Here is a 15,239-nt window from a genome sequence, read left to right on the forward strand (position 1 = left end):
CTCCCTGGCTCTCTCCTGGCTCTCTCCCTGGCTCTCTCCCTGTCTCTCTCCCTGTCTCTCTCCCTGTGTTCTCCCTGGCTCTCTCCCTGGCTCTCTCCCTGGCTCTCTCCCTGGCTCTCTCCCTGTCTCTCTCCCTGGCTCTCTCCTGTCTCTCTCCCTGGCTCTCTCCCTGGCTCTCTCCCTGTGTTCTCCCTGGCTCTCTCCCTGGCTCTCTCCCTGGCTCTCTCCCTGTCTCTCTCCCTGGCTCTCTCCCTGGCTCTCTCCCTGTGTTCTCCCTGGCTCTATCCCTGTGTTCTCCCTGGCTCTATCCCTGTATCTCTCCCTGGCTCTCTCCCTGGCTCTCTCCCTGTGTTCTCCCTGGCTCTCTCCCTGGCTCTCTCCCTGTCTTCTCCCTGTATCTATCCCTGGCTCACTCCCTGTCTCTCTACCTGGCTCTCTCCCTGGCTCTCTCCCTGTCTCTCTCCCTGTCTCTCTCCCTGTGTTCTCCCTGGCTCTCTCCCTGTGTTCTCCCTGGCTCTCTCCCTGGCTCTCTCCCTGGCTCTCTCCCTGTGTTCTCCCTGGCTCTATCCCTGGCTCTCTCCCTGGCTCTCTCCCTGTGTTCTCCCTGGCTCTCTCCCTGGCTCTCTCCCTTTCTCTATCCCTGTATCTCTCCCTGTCTCTCTCCCTGTGTTCTCCCTGGCTCTCTCCCTGTGTTCTCCCTGGCTCTCTCCCTGTGTTCTCCCTGGCTCTCTCCCTGTCTCTCTCCCTGGCTCTCTCCCTGGCTCTCTCCCTGGCTCTCTCCCTGTCTCTCTCCCTGTCTCTCTCCCTGTGTTCTCCCTGGCTCTCTCCCTGGCTCTCTCCCTGGCTCTCTCCCTGGCTCTCTCCCTGTCTCTCTCCCTGGCTCTCTCCCTGTCTCTCTCCCTGGCTCTCTCCCTGGCTCTCTCCCTGTGTTCTCCCTGGCTCTCTCCCTGGCTCTCTCCCTGGCTCTCTCCCTGTCTCTCTCCCTGGCTCTCTCCCTGGCTCTCTCCCTGTGTTCTCCCTGGCTCTCTCCCTGGCTCTCTCCCTGGCTCTCTCCCTGTATCTCTCCCTGGCTCTCTCCCTGTCTTCTCCCTGGCTCTCTCCCTGGCTCTCTCCCTGTCTCTCTCCCTGTGTTCTCCCTGGCTCTCTCCCTGGCTCTCTCCCTGTCTCTCTCCCTGGCTCTCTCCTGGCTCTCTCCTGGCTCTCTCCCTGGCTCTCTCCCTGGCTCTCTCCCTGTGTTCTCCCTGTCTCTCTCCCTGGCTCTCTCCCTGTCTCCTCCCTGGCTCTCTCCCTGTATCTCTCCCTGTATCTCTCCCTGGCTCTCTCCCTGTATCTCTCCCTGTGTTCTCCCTGGCTCTCTCCCTGTATCTCTCCCTGTCTCTCTCCCTGGCTCTCTCCCTGTATCTCTCCCTGGCTCTCTCCCTGTCTCTCTCCCTGGCTCTCTCCCTGTCTCTCTCCCTGGCTCTCTCCCTGTCTCTCTCCCTGTCTCTCTCCCTGTATCTTTCCCTGTTAACCACTGTAGCTAATAACTCTGTCTCTGTCTCTGTCCTGCAGGTGACACGACCTCTTAGTCACACTAAGAGACAGTTTGATGTGGAGGAGGAGGATGTTGACAAGCTGGCTCTGAGGTGAGTCTGTGTGTTCCACAGGGACAGCTTGTGTGTCTACATACAAATAGAATGTCTGTGTACAGCATCTGTATGTGTGTGTGGATGTAGTTGTGTGTTTGTGTGTGTGTGTATGGATCTAGTTGTGTGTGTGTGGATCTAGTTGTGTATGTGTGTGTATGGATCTAGTTGTGTGTGTGTGGATCTAGTTGTGTATGTGTATGTATGGATCTAGTTGTGTGTGTGTGGATCTAGTTGTGTGTGTGTGGATCTAGTTGTGTGTGTGTGTGTGTGTGTGTGTGTGTGTGTGTGTGTGTGTGTGTGTGTGTGTGTGTGTGTGTGTGTGTCTGTGTGTGTGTCTGTGTGTGTGTGTGTGTGTGTGTGTGTGTGTGTGTGTGTGTGTGTGTGTGTGTGTGTGTGTGTGTGTCTGTGTCTGTGTGTGTGTGTGTGTGTGTGTGTGTGTGTCTGTGTCTGTGTCTGTGTCTGTGTCTGTGTGTGTGTGTGTGTGTGTGTGTGTGTGTGTGTGTGTGTGTGTGTTTGTGTGTGTGTGTGTGTGTGTGTGTGTAGTGACTCTGACTCTTGTCTCTCTGTATGTAGGGTTGACCTGTGGAATGCCAGTAACCTGAAGTTCGGTGATGAGTTCCTGGGAGGGGTTCGAGTTCCTCTGAGGACCCTGGGACAGGCTGGGGTCCACGACGCATGGTGAGACACATCCTAACTAATGGCTGCCGTTTTATGGACTCTTAACCAACCAGGCTATTTTGTGTGTTTTTTCGCATTGTTTGTCATTTATTTTGTACATAATGATGCAGCTACCGTCTCTTATGAAACTGAAAAGAGCTTCTGGACATCAGAACAGCGATTACTCACCTTGAACTGGACTAATAATGTTTCTTTAATGAGTCGTACGAGAGGGATTTGCTCCAGACCCCCGACAGGGCCCTCATCCCCGTCATTCAGTAGAAAGAAAAGGAGATATCGTGGAAGGAGATCGGGGTGGTTGGTAAGGAGCCGGTGACGAGTGGCTAATCTGCCTTTGCCATCGATACTATTGGCCAATTTACAACCGCTTGATAATAAAGTGGACGAACTACAGGCAGGAATATCCTACCAACGGGACATTAAAAACTGTAATATCTTATGTTTCACCGAGTCGTGGCTGAAGGAAGACATGAATAACATACAGCTGGCGGGTTATACACTGTATCGGCAGGATAGAACAGCAGCCTCTGGTAAGACAAGGGGTGGCGGTCTGTGTATATTTGTAAACAACAGCTGGTGCACGATATCTAAGGAAGTCTCGAGGTTTTGCTCGCCTGAGGTAGAGTATCTCATGATAAGCTGTAGACCACACTATTTACCAAGAGAGTTTTCATCTATATTTTTCGTAGCTGTCTATTTACCACCACAAACTGATGCTGGCACTAAGACGGCACTCAATGAACCGTATACGGCCATAAGCAAACAGGAAAACGCTCATCCAGAGGCGGCGCTCCTAGTGGCCGGGGACTTTAATGCAGGGAAACTTAAATCTGTTCTACCTAATTTCTACCAGCATGTTAAATGTGCAACCAGAGGGAAAAAAACTCTAGACCACCTTTACTCCACACACAGAGACGCGTACAAAGCTCTCCCTCGCCCTCCATTTGGCAAATCTGACCATAACTCTATCCTCCTGATTCCTGCTTACAAGCAAAAACTAAAGCAGGAAGCACCAGTGACTCGGTTAATAAGGAAGTGGTCAGATGACGCAGATGCTAAGCTACAGGACTGTTTTGCTAGCACAGACTGGATTCTTCCGATGGCATTGAGGAGTATACCACATCAGTCACTGGCTTCATCAATAAGTGCATCGATGACGTCGTCCCCACAGTGACTGTACATACCCCAACCAGAAGCCATGAATTACAACCTACATTTACATTTTAGTCATTTAGCAGACGCTCTTATCCAGAGCAACTAGGGTTAAGTGCCTTGCTTAAGGGCACATCAACAGATTTTTCACCTAGTTGGCTCGGGGGATTAGAACCAGCGACCTTTCGGTTACTGGCACAATGCTCTTACCCACTAAGCTACCTGCCGCCCCTATACATGTCTCACCATGCGTTCTGGACCCCAGTCAGAGACAGACAGAGAGACAGTGATAGATATACAATATGTTGTCATGTCTCACCATGTATTCTGGACCCCAGTCAGAGACAGACAGAGAGACAGTGATAGAGAGAGACAGTGTGATAGAGTGAGACAGTGAGACAGTGATAGCAACATAAACATTTTGCTGCATCGCTATAACACCTGCTAAACTGTGTACGTGACCAATAAACGTTGATTTGATCTATCACTCTCTGTCACAACCCCATCACAATCTCTCACGCTCTCTATCTTTCTCTCTATCTTGATATTTCTCTTTCTCTCACTCTTGATCTTTCTCTCACTCTTGATCTTTCTCTCACTCTTGATCTTTCTGTTTCTCTCAACAAAGAGATAATATGAATGTGAAAACAGTCTGGACCTTTCTGTTTCTCTCAACAAAGAGATAATGACTTACCTCCCAATCTCTCTCCATCCTCCCTTCCTCTCTCTCTCTCTCTCTCTCTCTCTCTCTCTCTCTCTCTCTCTCTCTCTCTCTCTCTCTCTCTCTCTCTCTCTCTCTCTCTCTCTCTCCATCCTCCCCTCCTCCCCCTCTCCCTCCCTCCATCCTTGTCTCTCTCTCTCTCTACATCCTCCCCTCTCCTCCCTCTCTCTCTCTCTCTCTCTCTCTCTCTCTCTCTCTCTCTCTCTCTCTCTCCATCCTCCCCTCCTCCCCCTCTCCCTCCCTCCATCCTTGTCTCTCTCTCTCTCTACATCCTCCCCTCCCTCTCTCTCTGTCTCTCTCTCTCTCTCTCCCTCTCTCTCTCTCTCTCTCTCTCTATCTATCTCTCTCTCTCTCTCTCTCTCTCTCTCTCTCTCTCTCTCTCTCTCTCTCTCTCTCTCTCTCTCTATCTCTCTATCTCTCTCCATCCTCCTCTCCCCCCCTCTCTCTCTCCATCATCCCCTCTCTCTCTCTCTCTCTCTCTCTCTCCATCCTCCTCTCCCCCCTCTCTCTCTCCATCATCCCCCTCTCTTTCTCTCTCTCTCTCTCCATCCTCCCCGCTCCTTCCATCTTCGTCTCTCTCTCTCTACATCCTCCCCTCCCCTCCTCTCTTTCTCTCTCGCTCTCTCTCTCTCTCTCTCTCTCTCGCCATCCTCCCCTCCCCCCTCTCTCTCTCACTCCATCCTCCCCTCCTCTCTCTCTCTCTCCCTCTCTCTCTCTCTCCATCCATCCTCCCCTCCCTCTCTCACTCCATCCTACCCTCCTCTCTCCCTCCCTCTCTCTCTCCATCCTCCCCTCCCCTCCTCTCTTTCTCTCTCGCTCTCTCTCTCTCTCTCTCGCCATCCTCCCCCCCCCCCTCTCTCTCTCCTCCATCCTCCCTCCTCTCTCTCTCTCTCTCTCTCTCTCTCTCTCTCTCTCTCTCTCTCTCTCTCTCTCTCTCTCTCTCTCTCTCTCTCCATCCTAGGTACTTTCTGCAGCCCAGGGATAATGGAGGGAAACCAGTGAAGGTGGATGAGCTGGGTTCTCTTCGTTTGAACATTGTTTACACTGAGGACCATGTGTTCCCCTCTGACCACTACAGCCCTCTGAGAGACCTGCTGCTGACCTCCGCTAACGTAAAGGTGAGGAGGGATACTGTAGATACCTCCGCTAACATAAAGGTGAGGGGAGGGATACTGTAGATACCTCCACTAACATAAAGGTGAGGGGAGGGATACTGTAGATACCTCCACTAACATAAAGGTGGGGAGGGATACTGTAGATACCTCCACTAACATAAAGGTGAGGGGGGGGGATACTGTAGATACCTCCACTAACATAAAGGTGAGGAGGGAGGATACTGTAGATACCTCCACTAACATAAAGGTGAGGAGGGAGGATACTGTAGATACCTCCACTAACATAAAGGTGAGGGGAGGGATACTGTAGATACCTCCACTAACATAAAGGTGAGGGGAGGGGGATACTGTAGATACCTCCACTAACATAAAGGTGAGGGGGAGGGATACTGTAGATACCTCCACTAACATAAAGGTGAGGGGAGGGATACTGTAGATACCTCCACTAACATAAAGGTGAGGGGGGGATACTGTAGATACCTCCACTAACATAAAGGTGAGGAGGGATACTGTAGATACCTCCACTAACATAAAGGTGAGGGGGGGGGATACTGTAGATACCTCCACTAACATAAAGGTGGGGGAGGGATACTGTAGATACCTCCACTAACATAAAGTTGAGGAGGGGATACTGTAGATACCTCCACTAACATAAAGGTGAGGAGGGGATACTGTAGATACCTCCACTAACATAAAGGTGAGGGGGGGGATACTGTAGATACCTCCACTAACATAAAGGTGAGGAGGGATACTGTAGATACCTCCACTAACATAAAGGTGAGGGGGGGGATACTGTAGATACCTCCACTAACATAAAGGTGAGGGGGGGATACTGTAGATACCTCCACTAACATAAAGGTGAGGGGGAGGATACTGTAGATACCTCCACTAACATAAAGGTGAGGGGGAGGATACTGTAGATACCTCCACTAACATAAAGGTGAGGGGGGGGATACTGTAGATACCTCCACTAACATAAAGGTGAGGGGGAGGATACTGTAGATACCTCCACTAACATAAAGGTGAGGGGGGAGGGATACTGTAGATACCTCCACTAACATAAAGGTGAGGGGAGGATACTGTAGATACCTCCACTAACATAAAGGTGAGGGGAGGGATACTGTAGATACCTCCACTAACATAAAGGTGAGGGGGAGGATACTGTAGATACCTCCACTAACATAAAGGTGAGGGGGAGGGATACTGTAGATACCTCCACTAACATAAAGGTGAGGGGAGGATACTGTAGATACCTCCACTAACATAAAGGTGAGGGGGAGGGATACTGTAGATACCTCCACTAACATAAAGGTGAGGGGGAGGATACTGTAGATACCTCCACTAACATAAAGGTGAGGGGGAGGATACTGTAGATACCTCCACTAACATAAAGGTGAGGGGGGAGGATACTGTAGATACCTCCACTAACATAAAGGTGAGGGGGGGATACTGTAGATACCTCCACTAACATAAAGGTGAGGGGGGGATACTGTAGATACCTCCACTAACATAAAGGTGAGGGGGGGGATACTGTAGATACCTCCACTAACATAAAGGTGAGGGGGGATACTGTAGATACCTCCACTAACATAAAGGTGAGGGGGGATACTGTAGATACCTCCACTAACATAAAGGTGAGGGGAGGGGATACTGTAGATACCTCCACTAACATAAAGGTGAGGGGGGGGATACTGTAGATACCTCCACTAACATAAAGGTGAGGGGAGGATACTGTAGATACCTCCACTAACATAAAGGTGAGGGGGGGGATACTGTAGATACCTCCACTAACATAAAGGTGAGGAGGGGATACTGTAGATACCTCCACTAACATAAAGGTGAGGAGGGAGGATACTGTAGATACCTCCACTAACATAAAGGTGAGGGGAGGATACTGTAGATACCTCCACTAACATAAAGGTGAGGGGAGGGATACTGTAGATACCTCCACTAACATAAAGGTGAGGGGGGGGATACTGTAGATACCTCCACTAACATAAAGGGGAGGGGGGGATACTGTAGATACCTCCACTAACATAAAGGTGAGGGGAGGGATACTGTAGATACCTCCACTAACGTAAAGGTGAGGGGAGGGATACTGTAGATACCTCCACTAACGTAAAGGTGAGGGGAGGGATACTGTAGATACCTCCACTAACATAAAGGTGAGGAGGGGATACTGTAGATACCTCCACTAACATAAAGGTGAGGGGAGGGATACTGTAGATACCTCCACTAACATAAAGGTGAGGGGAGGGATACTGTAGATACCTCCACTAACATAAAGGTGAGGGGAGGGATACTGTAGATACCTCCACTAACATAAAGGTGAGGGGGGGATACTGTAGATACCTCCACTAACATAAAGGTGAGGGGGGGGATACTGTAGATACCTCCACTAACATAAAGGTGAGGGGGGGATACTGTAGATACCTCCACTAACATAAAGGTGAGGGGGAGGATACTGTAGATACCTCCACTAACATAAAGGTGAGGGGGGGATACTGTAGATACCTCCACTAACATAAAGGTGAGGGGAGGGATACTGTAGATACCTCCACTAACATAAAGGTGAGGAGGGATACTGTAGATACCTCCACTAACATAAAGGTGAGGGGAGGATACTGTAGATACCTCCACTAACATAAAGGTGAGGGGGGGATACTGTAGATACCTCCACTAACATAAAGGTGAGGGGAGGGATACTGTAGATACCTCCACTAACATAAAGGGTGAGGGAGGGATACTGTAGATACCTCCACTAACATAAAGGTGAGGGGGAGGATACTGTAGATACCTCCACTAACATAAAGGTGAGGGGAGGATACTGTAGATACCTCCACTAACATAAAGGTGAGGGGAGGGATACTGTAGATACCTCCACTAACATAAAGGTGAGGGGAGGATACTGTAGATACCTCCACTAACATAAAGGTGAGGGGGGAGGGATACTGTAGATACCTCCACTAACATAAAGGTGAGGGAGGGGATACTGTAGATACCTCCACTAACATAAAGGTGAGGGGGGAGGGATACTGTAGATACCTCCACTAACATAAAGGTGAGGGGAGGGGATACTGTAGATACCTCCACTAACATAAAGGTGAGGGAGGGATACTGTAGATACCTCCACTAACATAAAGGTGAGGAGGGATACTGTAGATACCTCCACTAACATAAAGGTGAGGGGAGGGATACTGTAGATACCTCCACTAACATAAAGGTGAGGGGAGGGATACTGTAGATACCTCCACTAACATAAAGGTGAGGGAGGGATACTGTAGATACCTCCACTAACATAAAGGTGAGGGGGGGGGATACTGTAGATACCTCCACTAACATAAAGGAGGAGGGAGGATACTGTAGATACCTCCACTAACATAAAGGTGAGGGAGGGGATACTGTAGATACCTCCACTAACATAAAGGTGAGGGAGGGATACTGTAGATACCTCCACTAACATAAAGGTGAGGGGGAGGGATACTGTAGATACCTCCACTAACATAAAGGTGAGGGGGAGGGATACTGTAGATACCTCCACTAACATAAAGGTGAGGGGGGAGGGATACTGTAGATACCTCCACTAACATAAAGGTGAGGGGGAGGATACTGTAGATACCTCCACTAACATAAAGGTGAGGGGGAGGGATACTGTAGATACCTCCACTAACATAAAGGTGAGGAGGGATACTGTAGATACCTCCACTAACATAAAGGGGAGGGGAGGGAGGGATACTGTAGATACCTCCACTAACATAAAGGTGAGGGGGGGATACTGTAGATACCTCCACTAACATAAAGGTGAGGAGGGGATACTGTAGATACCTCCACTAACATAAAGGTGAGGGGAGGGATACTGTAGATACCTCCACTAACATAAAGGTGAGGGGAGGGATACTGTAGATACCTCCACTAACATAAAGGTGAGGGGAGGGATACTGTAGATACCTCCACTAACATAAAGGTGAGGGGGGGAGGGATACTGTAGATACCTCCACTAACATAAAGGGGAGGGAGGGAGGGATACTGTAGATACCTCCACTAACATAAAGGTGAGGGGGGGATACTGTAGATACCTCCACTAACATAAAGGTGAGGGGAGGGGATACTGTAGATACCTCCACTAACATAAAGGTGAGGGGAGGGATACTGTAGATACCTCCACTAACATAAAGGTGAGGGGGGATACTGTAGATACCTCCACTAACATAAAGGTGAGGGAGGGAGGATACTGTAGATACCTCCACTAACATAAAGGTGAGGGGGAGGATACTGTAGATACCTCCACTAACATAAAGGTGAGGGGAGGGATACTGTAGATACCTCCACTAACATAAAGGTGAGGGGAGGGATACTGTAGATACCTCCACTAACATAAAGGGGAGGGGAGGGAGGGATACTGTAGATACCTCCACTAACATAAAGGTGAGGGGGGAGGATACTGTAGATACCTCCACTAACATAAAGGTGAGGGGAGGGATACTGTAGATACCTCCACTAACATAAAGGTGAGGAGGGGATACTGTAGATACCTCCACTAACATAAAGGTGAGGGGAGGGATACTGTAGATACCTCCACTAACATAAAGGTGAGGGGGGGGATACTGTAGATACCTCCACTAACATAAAGGTGAGGAGGGATACTGTAGATACCTCCACTAACATAAAGGTGAGGGGGGGGATACTGTAGATACCTCCACTAACATAAAGGTGAGGGGAGGATACTGTAGATACCTCCACTAACATAAAGGTGAGGGGAGGGATACTGTAGATACCTCCACTAACATAAAGGTGAGGGGAGGATACTGTAGATACCTCCACTAACATAAAGGTGAGGGGAGGGATACTGTAGATACCTCCACTAACATAAAGGTGAGGGGGGGATACTGTAGATACCTCCACTAACATAAAGGTGAGGAGGGATACTGTAGATACCTCCACTAACATAAAGGTGAGGGGGGATACTGTAGATACCTCCACTAACATAAAGGTGAGGGGAGGGATACTGTAGATACCTCCACTAACATAAAGGTGAGGGGAGGATACTGTAGATACCTCCACTAACATAAAGGTGAGGGAGGGATACTGTAGATACCTCCACTAACATAAAGGGGAGGGAGGATACTGTAGATACCTCCACTAACATAAAGGTGAGGGGGGATACTGTAGATACCTCCACTAACATAAAGGTGAGGGGGATACTGTAGATACCTCCACTAACATAAAGGTGAGGGGGGATACTGTAGATACCTCCACTAACATAAAGGTGAGGGGGGGATACTGTAGATACCTCCACTAACATAAAGGTGAGGGGGGAGGATACTGTAGATACCTCCACTAACATAAAGGTGAGGGGAGGGATACTGTAGATACCTCCACTAACATAAAGGTGAGGATACTGTAGATACCTCCACTAACATAAAGGTGAGGGAGGGGATACTGTAGATACCTCCACTAACATAAAGGTGAGGGGGAGGATACTGTAGATACCTCCACTAACATAAAGGTGAGGGGAGGATACTGTAGATACCTCCACTAACATAAAGGTGAGGAGGGATACTGTAGATACCTCCACTAACATAAAGGTGAGGGGAGGATACTGTAGATACCTCCACTAACATAAAGGTGAGGAGGGATACTGTAGATACCTCCACTAACATAAAGGTGAGGGAGGGATACTGTAGATACCTCCACTAACATAAAGGTGAGGGGGAGGATACTGTAGATACCTCCACTAACATAAAGGTGAGGGGAGGATACTGTAGATACCTCCACTAACATAAAGGTGAGGGGGGGATACTGTAGATACCTCCACTAACATAAAGGTGAGGGGAGGGATACTGTAGATACTTTGTGTGTGACGCGTGTGTCCCTCTCCCCTCCCAGCCGGTGTCGGCATCTGCGGCCCATATCCTAGGGGAGGTCTGCAGGGAGAAACAGGAAGCAGCTATCCCATTGGTCCGTCTGTTCCTTCACTATGGAAACATCCTGCCTTTCCTCAGTGCCATCGCCCACGCAGAGGTCAACCGCACACAGTAAGAACACACACACACAGAGGTCAACCGCACACACACACAGAGGTCAACCGCAAACACACAGAGGTCAACCGCACACACAAAAAAAAAATGAGTTCCAAAAGGGTTATTCAACTGTCCCCATAGGAGAACCCTTTTTGATTCCAGGTAGAACCCTTTTTGGGTTCCATGTAGAACCCTCTGTGGAAATGGTTCTACATAGAACCCCAAAAGGTTCTACCAGGAACCAAAAAGGGTTCTCCTATGGGGACAGTTGAATAACCCTTTTAGGTTCTAGTGCACAGTAAAATAGACACACACACACACACACACACACACACAGGTCAACCGCACACAGTTAGCATCCACGACTGAGCACCATCACAGAACAGACCACCAACCTAGACTCACAGTACAGACCACCAACCTAGACTCACAGAACAGACCACCAACCTAGACTCACAGAACAGACCACCAACCTAGGCTCACAGTACAGACCACCAACCTAGACTCACAGAACAGACCACCAACCTAGACTCACAGTACTGACCACCATCACAGTACTGACCACCAACCTAGACTCACAGCACCCACCATGTCTCCCAGTGTCTAGTTGGTCTGGGAGAGAGGATGTTGTTTAGTCTAGTTGGTCTGGGAGAGAGGATGTTGTTTAGTCTAGTTGGTCTGGGAGAGAGGATGTTGTTTAGTCTAGTTGGTCTGGGAGAGAGGATGTTGTTTAGTCTAGTTGGATTGGGAGAGAGGATGTTGTTTAGTCTAGTTGGTCTGGGAGAGAGGATGTTGTTTAGTCTAGTTGGTCTGGGAGAGAGGATGTTGTTTAGTCTAGTTGGTCTGGGAGAGAGGATGTTGTTTAGTCTAGTTGGTCTGGGAGAGAGGATGTTGTTTAGTCTAGTTGGTCTGGGAGAGAGGATGTTGTTTAGTCTGGTTGGTCTGGGAGAGAGGATGTTGTTTAGTCTAGTTGGTCTGGGAGAGAGGATGTTGTTTAGTCTGGTTGGTCTGGGAGAGAGGATGTTGTTTAGTCTAGTTGGTCTGGGAGAGAGGATGTTGTTTAGTCTAGTGGTCCTGTGGTCTGGGAGAGAGGATGTTGTTTAGTCTAGTTGGTCTGGAGAGAGGATGTTGTTTAGTCTGGTTGGTCTGGGAGAGAGGATGTTGTTTAGTCTAGTTGGTCTGGGAGAGAGGATGTTGTTTAGTCTAGTTGGTCTGGGAGAGAGGATGTTGTTTAGTCTAGTTGGTCTGGGAGAGAGGATGTTGTTTAGTCTGGTTGGTCTGAGAGAGAGGATGTTGTTTAGTCTAGTTGGTCTGGAGAGAGGATGTTGTTTAGTCTGGTTGGTCTGGAGAGAGGATGTTGTTTAGTCTAGTTGGTCTGGGAGAGAGGATGTTGTTTAGTCTAGTTGGTCTGGGAGAGAGGATGTTGTTTAGTCTAGTTGGTCTGGGAGAGAGGATGTTGTTTAGTCTAGTTGGTCTGGGAGAGAGGATGTTGTTTAGTCTAGTTGGTCTGGGAGAGAGGATGTTGTTTAGTCTAGTTGGTCTGGGAGAGAGGATGTTGTTTAGTCTAGTTGGTCTGGGAGAGAGGATGTTGTTTAGTCTGGTTGGTCTGGGAGAGAGGATGTTGTTTAGTCTGGTTGGTCTGGGAGAGAAGATGTTGTTTAGTCTAGTTGGTCTGGGAGAGAGGATGTTGGTTAGTCTGGTTGGTCTGGGAGAGAGGATGTTGTTTAGTCTAGTTGGTCTGGGAGAGAGGATGTTGTTTAGTCTAGTTGGTCTGGGAGAGAGGATGTTGTTTAGTCTAGTTGGATTGGGAGAGAGGATGTTGTTTAGTCTAGTTGGTCTGGGAGAGAGGATGTTGTTTAGTCTAGTGGTCCTGTGGTCTGGGAGAGAGGAGGTTGTTTAGTCTAGTTGGTCTGGGAGAGAGGATGTTGTTTAGTCTAGTTGGTCTGGGAGAGAGGATGTTGTTTAGTCTAGTTGGTCTGGGAGAGAGGATGTTGTTTAGTCTAGTGGTCCTGTGGTCTGGGAGAGAGGATGTTGTTTAGTCTAGTTGGTCTGGGAGAGAGGATGTTGTTTAGTCTAGTTGGTCTGGGAGAGAGGATGTTGTTTAGTCTAGTTGGTCTGGGAGAGAGGATGTTGTTTAGTCTGGTTGGTCTGGGAGAGAGGATGTTGTTTAGTCTAGTTGGTCTGGGAGAGAGGATGTTGTTTAGTCTGGTTGGTCTGGGAGAGAGGATGTTGTTTAGTCTGGTTGGTCTGGGAGAGAGGATGTTGTTTAGTCTAGTTGGTCTGGGAGAGAGGATGTTGTTTAGTCTAGTTGGTCTGGGAGAGAGGATGTTGTTTAGTCTAGTTGGTCTGGGAGAGAGGATGTTGTTTAGTCTGGTTGGTCTGGGAGAGAGGATGTTGTTTAGTCTAGTTGGTCTGGGAGAGAGGATGTTGTTTAGTCTAGTTGGTCTGGAGAGAGGATGTTGTTTAGTCTAGTTGGTCTGGGAGAGAGGGATGTTGTTTAGTCTAGTTGGTCTGGGAGAGAGGATGTTGTTTAGTCTGGTTGGTCTGGGAGAGAGGATGTTGTTTAGTCTGGTTGGTCTGGGAGAGAGGATGTTGTTTAGTCTGGTTGGTCTGGGAGAGAGGTTGTTGTTTAGTCTAGTTGGTCTGGGAGAGAGGATGTTGTTTAGTCTAGTTGGTCTGGAGAGAGGATGTTGTTTAGTCTGGTTGGTCTGGGAGAGAGGATGTTGTTTAGTCTGGTTGGTCTGGAGAGAGGATGTTGTTTAGTCTGGTTGGTCTGGGAGAGAGGATGTTGTTTAGTCTAGTTGGTCTGGGAGAGAGGATGTTGTTTAGTCTAGTTGGTCTGGGAGAGAGGATGTTGTTTAGTCTAGTTGGTCTGGGAGAGAGGATGTTGTTTAGTCTAGTTGGTCTGGGAGAGAGGATGTTGTTTAGTCTGGTTGGTCTGGGAGAGAGGATGTTGTTTAGTCTGGTTGGTCTGGGAGAGAGGATGTTGTTTAGTCTAGTTGGTCTGGGAGAGAGGATGTTGTTTAGTCTAGTTGGTCTGGGAGAGAGGATGTTGTTTAGTCTGGTTGGTCTGGGAGAGAGGATGTTGTTTAGTCTGGTTGGTCTGGGAGAGAGGATGTTGTTTAGTCTAGTTGGTCTGGGAGAGAGGATGTTGTTTAGTCTGGTTGGTCTGAGAGAGAGGATGTTGTTTAGTCTAGTTGGTCTGGAGAGAGGATGTTGTTTAGTCTAGTTGGTCTGGGAGAGAGGATGTTGTTTAGTCTAGTTGGTCTGGGAGAGAGGATGTTGTTTAGTCTAGTTGGTCTGGAGAGAGGATGTTGTTTAGTCTAGTTGGTCTGGGAGAGAGGATGTTGTTTAGTCTAGTTGGTCTGGGAGAGAGGATGTTGTTTAGTCTGGTTGGTCTGGGAGAGAGGATGTTGTTTAGTCTGGTTGGTCTGGGAGAGAGGATGTTGTTTAGTCTAGTTGGTCTGGGAGAGAGGATGTTGTTTAGTCTGGTTGGTCTGGGAGAGAGGATGTTGTTTAGTCTAGTTGGTCTGGGAGAGAGGATGTTGTTTAGTCTGGTTGGTCTGGGAGAGAGGATGTTGTTTAGTCTAGTTGGTCTGGGAGAGAGGATGTTGTTTAGTCTAGTTGGTCTGGGAGAGAGGATGTTGTTTAGTCTAGTTGGTCTGGGAGAGAGGATGTTGTTTAGTCTGGTTGGTCTGGGAGAGAGGATGTTGTTTAGTCTGGTTGGTCTGGGAGAGAGGATGTTGTTTAGTCTAGTTGGTCTGGAGAGAGGATGTTGTTTAGTCTGGTTGGTCTGGGAGAGAGGATGTTGTTTAGTCTGGTTGGTCTGGGAGAGAGGATGTTGTTTAGTCTAGTTGGTCTGGGAGAGAGGATGTTGTTTAGTCTGGTTGGTCTGGGAGAGAGGATGTTGTTTAGTCTGGTTGGT

General features: G+C 48.7%; 1 protein-coding gene across 1 annotated transcript in view; it reads left to right on the forward strand.

Annotated features, from left to right (window-relative positions):
* The window catches only part of rasa3 (RAS p21 protein activator 3), a gene marked incomplete at its 5' end in the record, with an annotated part of 77,675 nt that overhangs the window by 19,593 nt on the left and 42,843 nt on the right, over window positions 1–15,239 (forward strand). Inside the window, 4 exons of the mRNA XM_045219336.1 lie at window positions 1,552–1,625; window positions 2,202–2,306; window positions 5,141–5,297; window positions 11,181–11,329. Coding sequence (XP_045075271.1) covers window positions 1,552–1,625; window positions 2,202–2,306; window positions 5,141–5,297; window positions 11,181–11,329 — 485 coding nt within the window. The remainder of the gene's footprint in view (window positions 1–1,551; window positions 1,626–2,201; window positions 2,307–5,140; window positions 5,298–11,180; window positions 11,330–15,239) is intronic.

This window comes from Coregonus clupeaformis, unplaced genomic scaffold, assembly GCF_020615455.1.
Source record: "Coregonus clupeaformis isolate EN_2021a unplaced genomic scaffold, ASM2061545v1 scaf2287, whole genome shotgun sequence".
Lineage (NCBI taxonomy): Eukaryota > Metazoa > Chordata > Actinopteri > Salmoniformes > Salmonidae > Coregonus > Coregonus clupeaformis.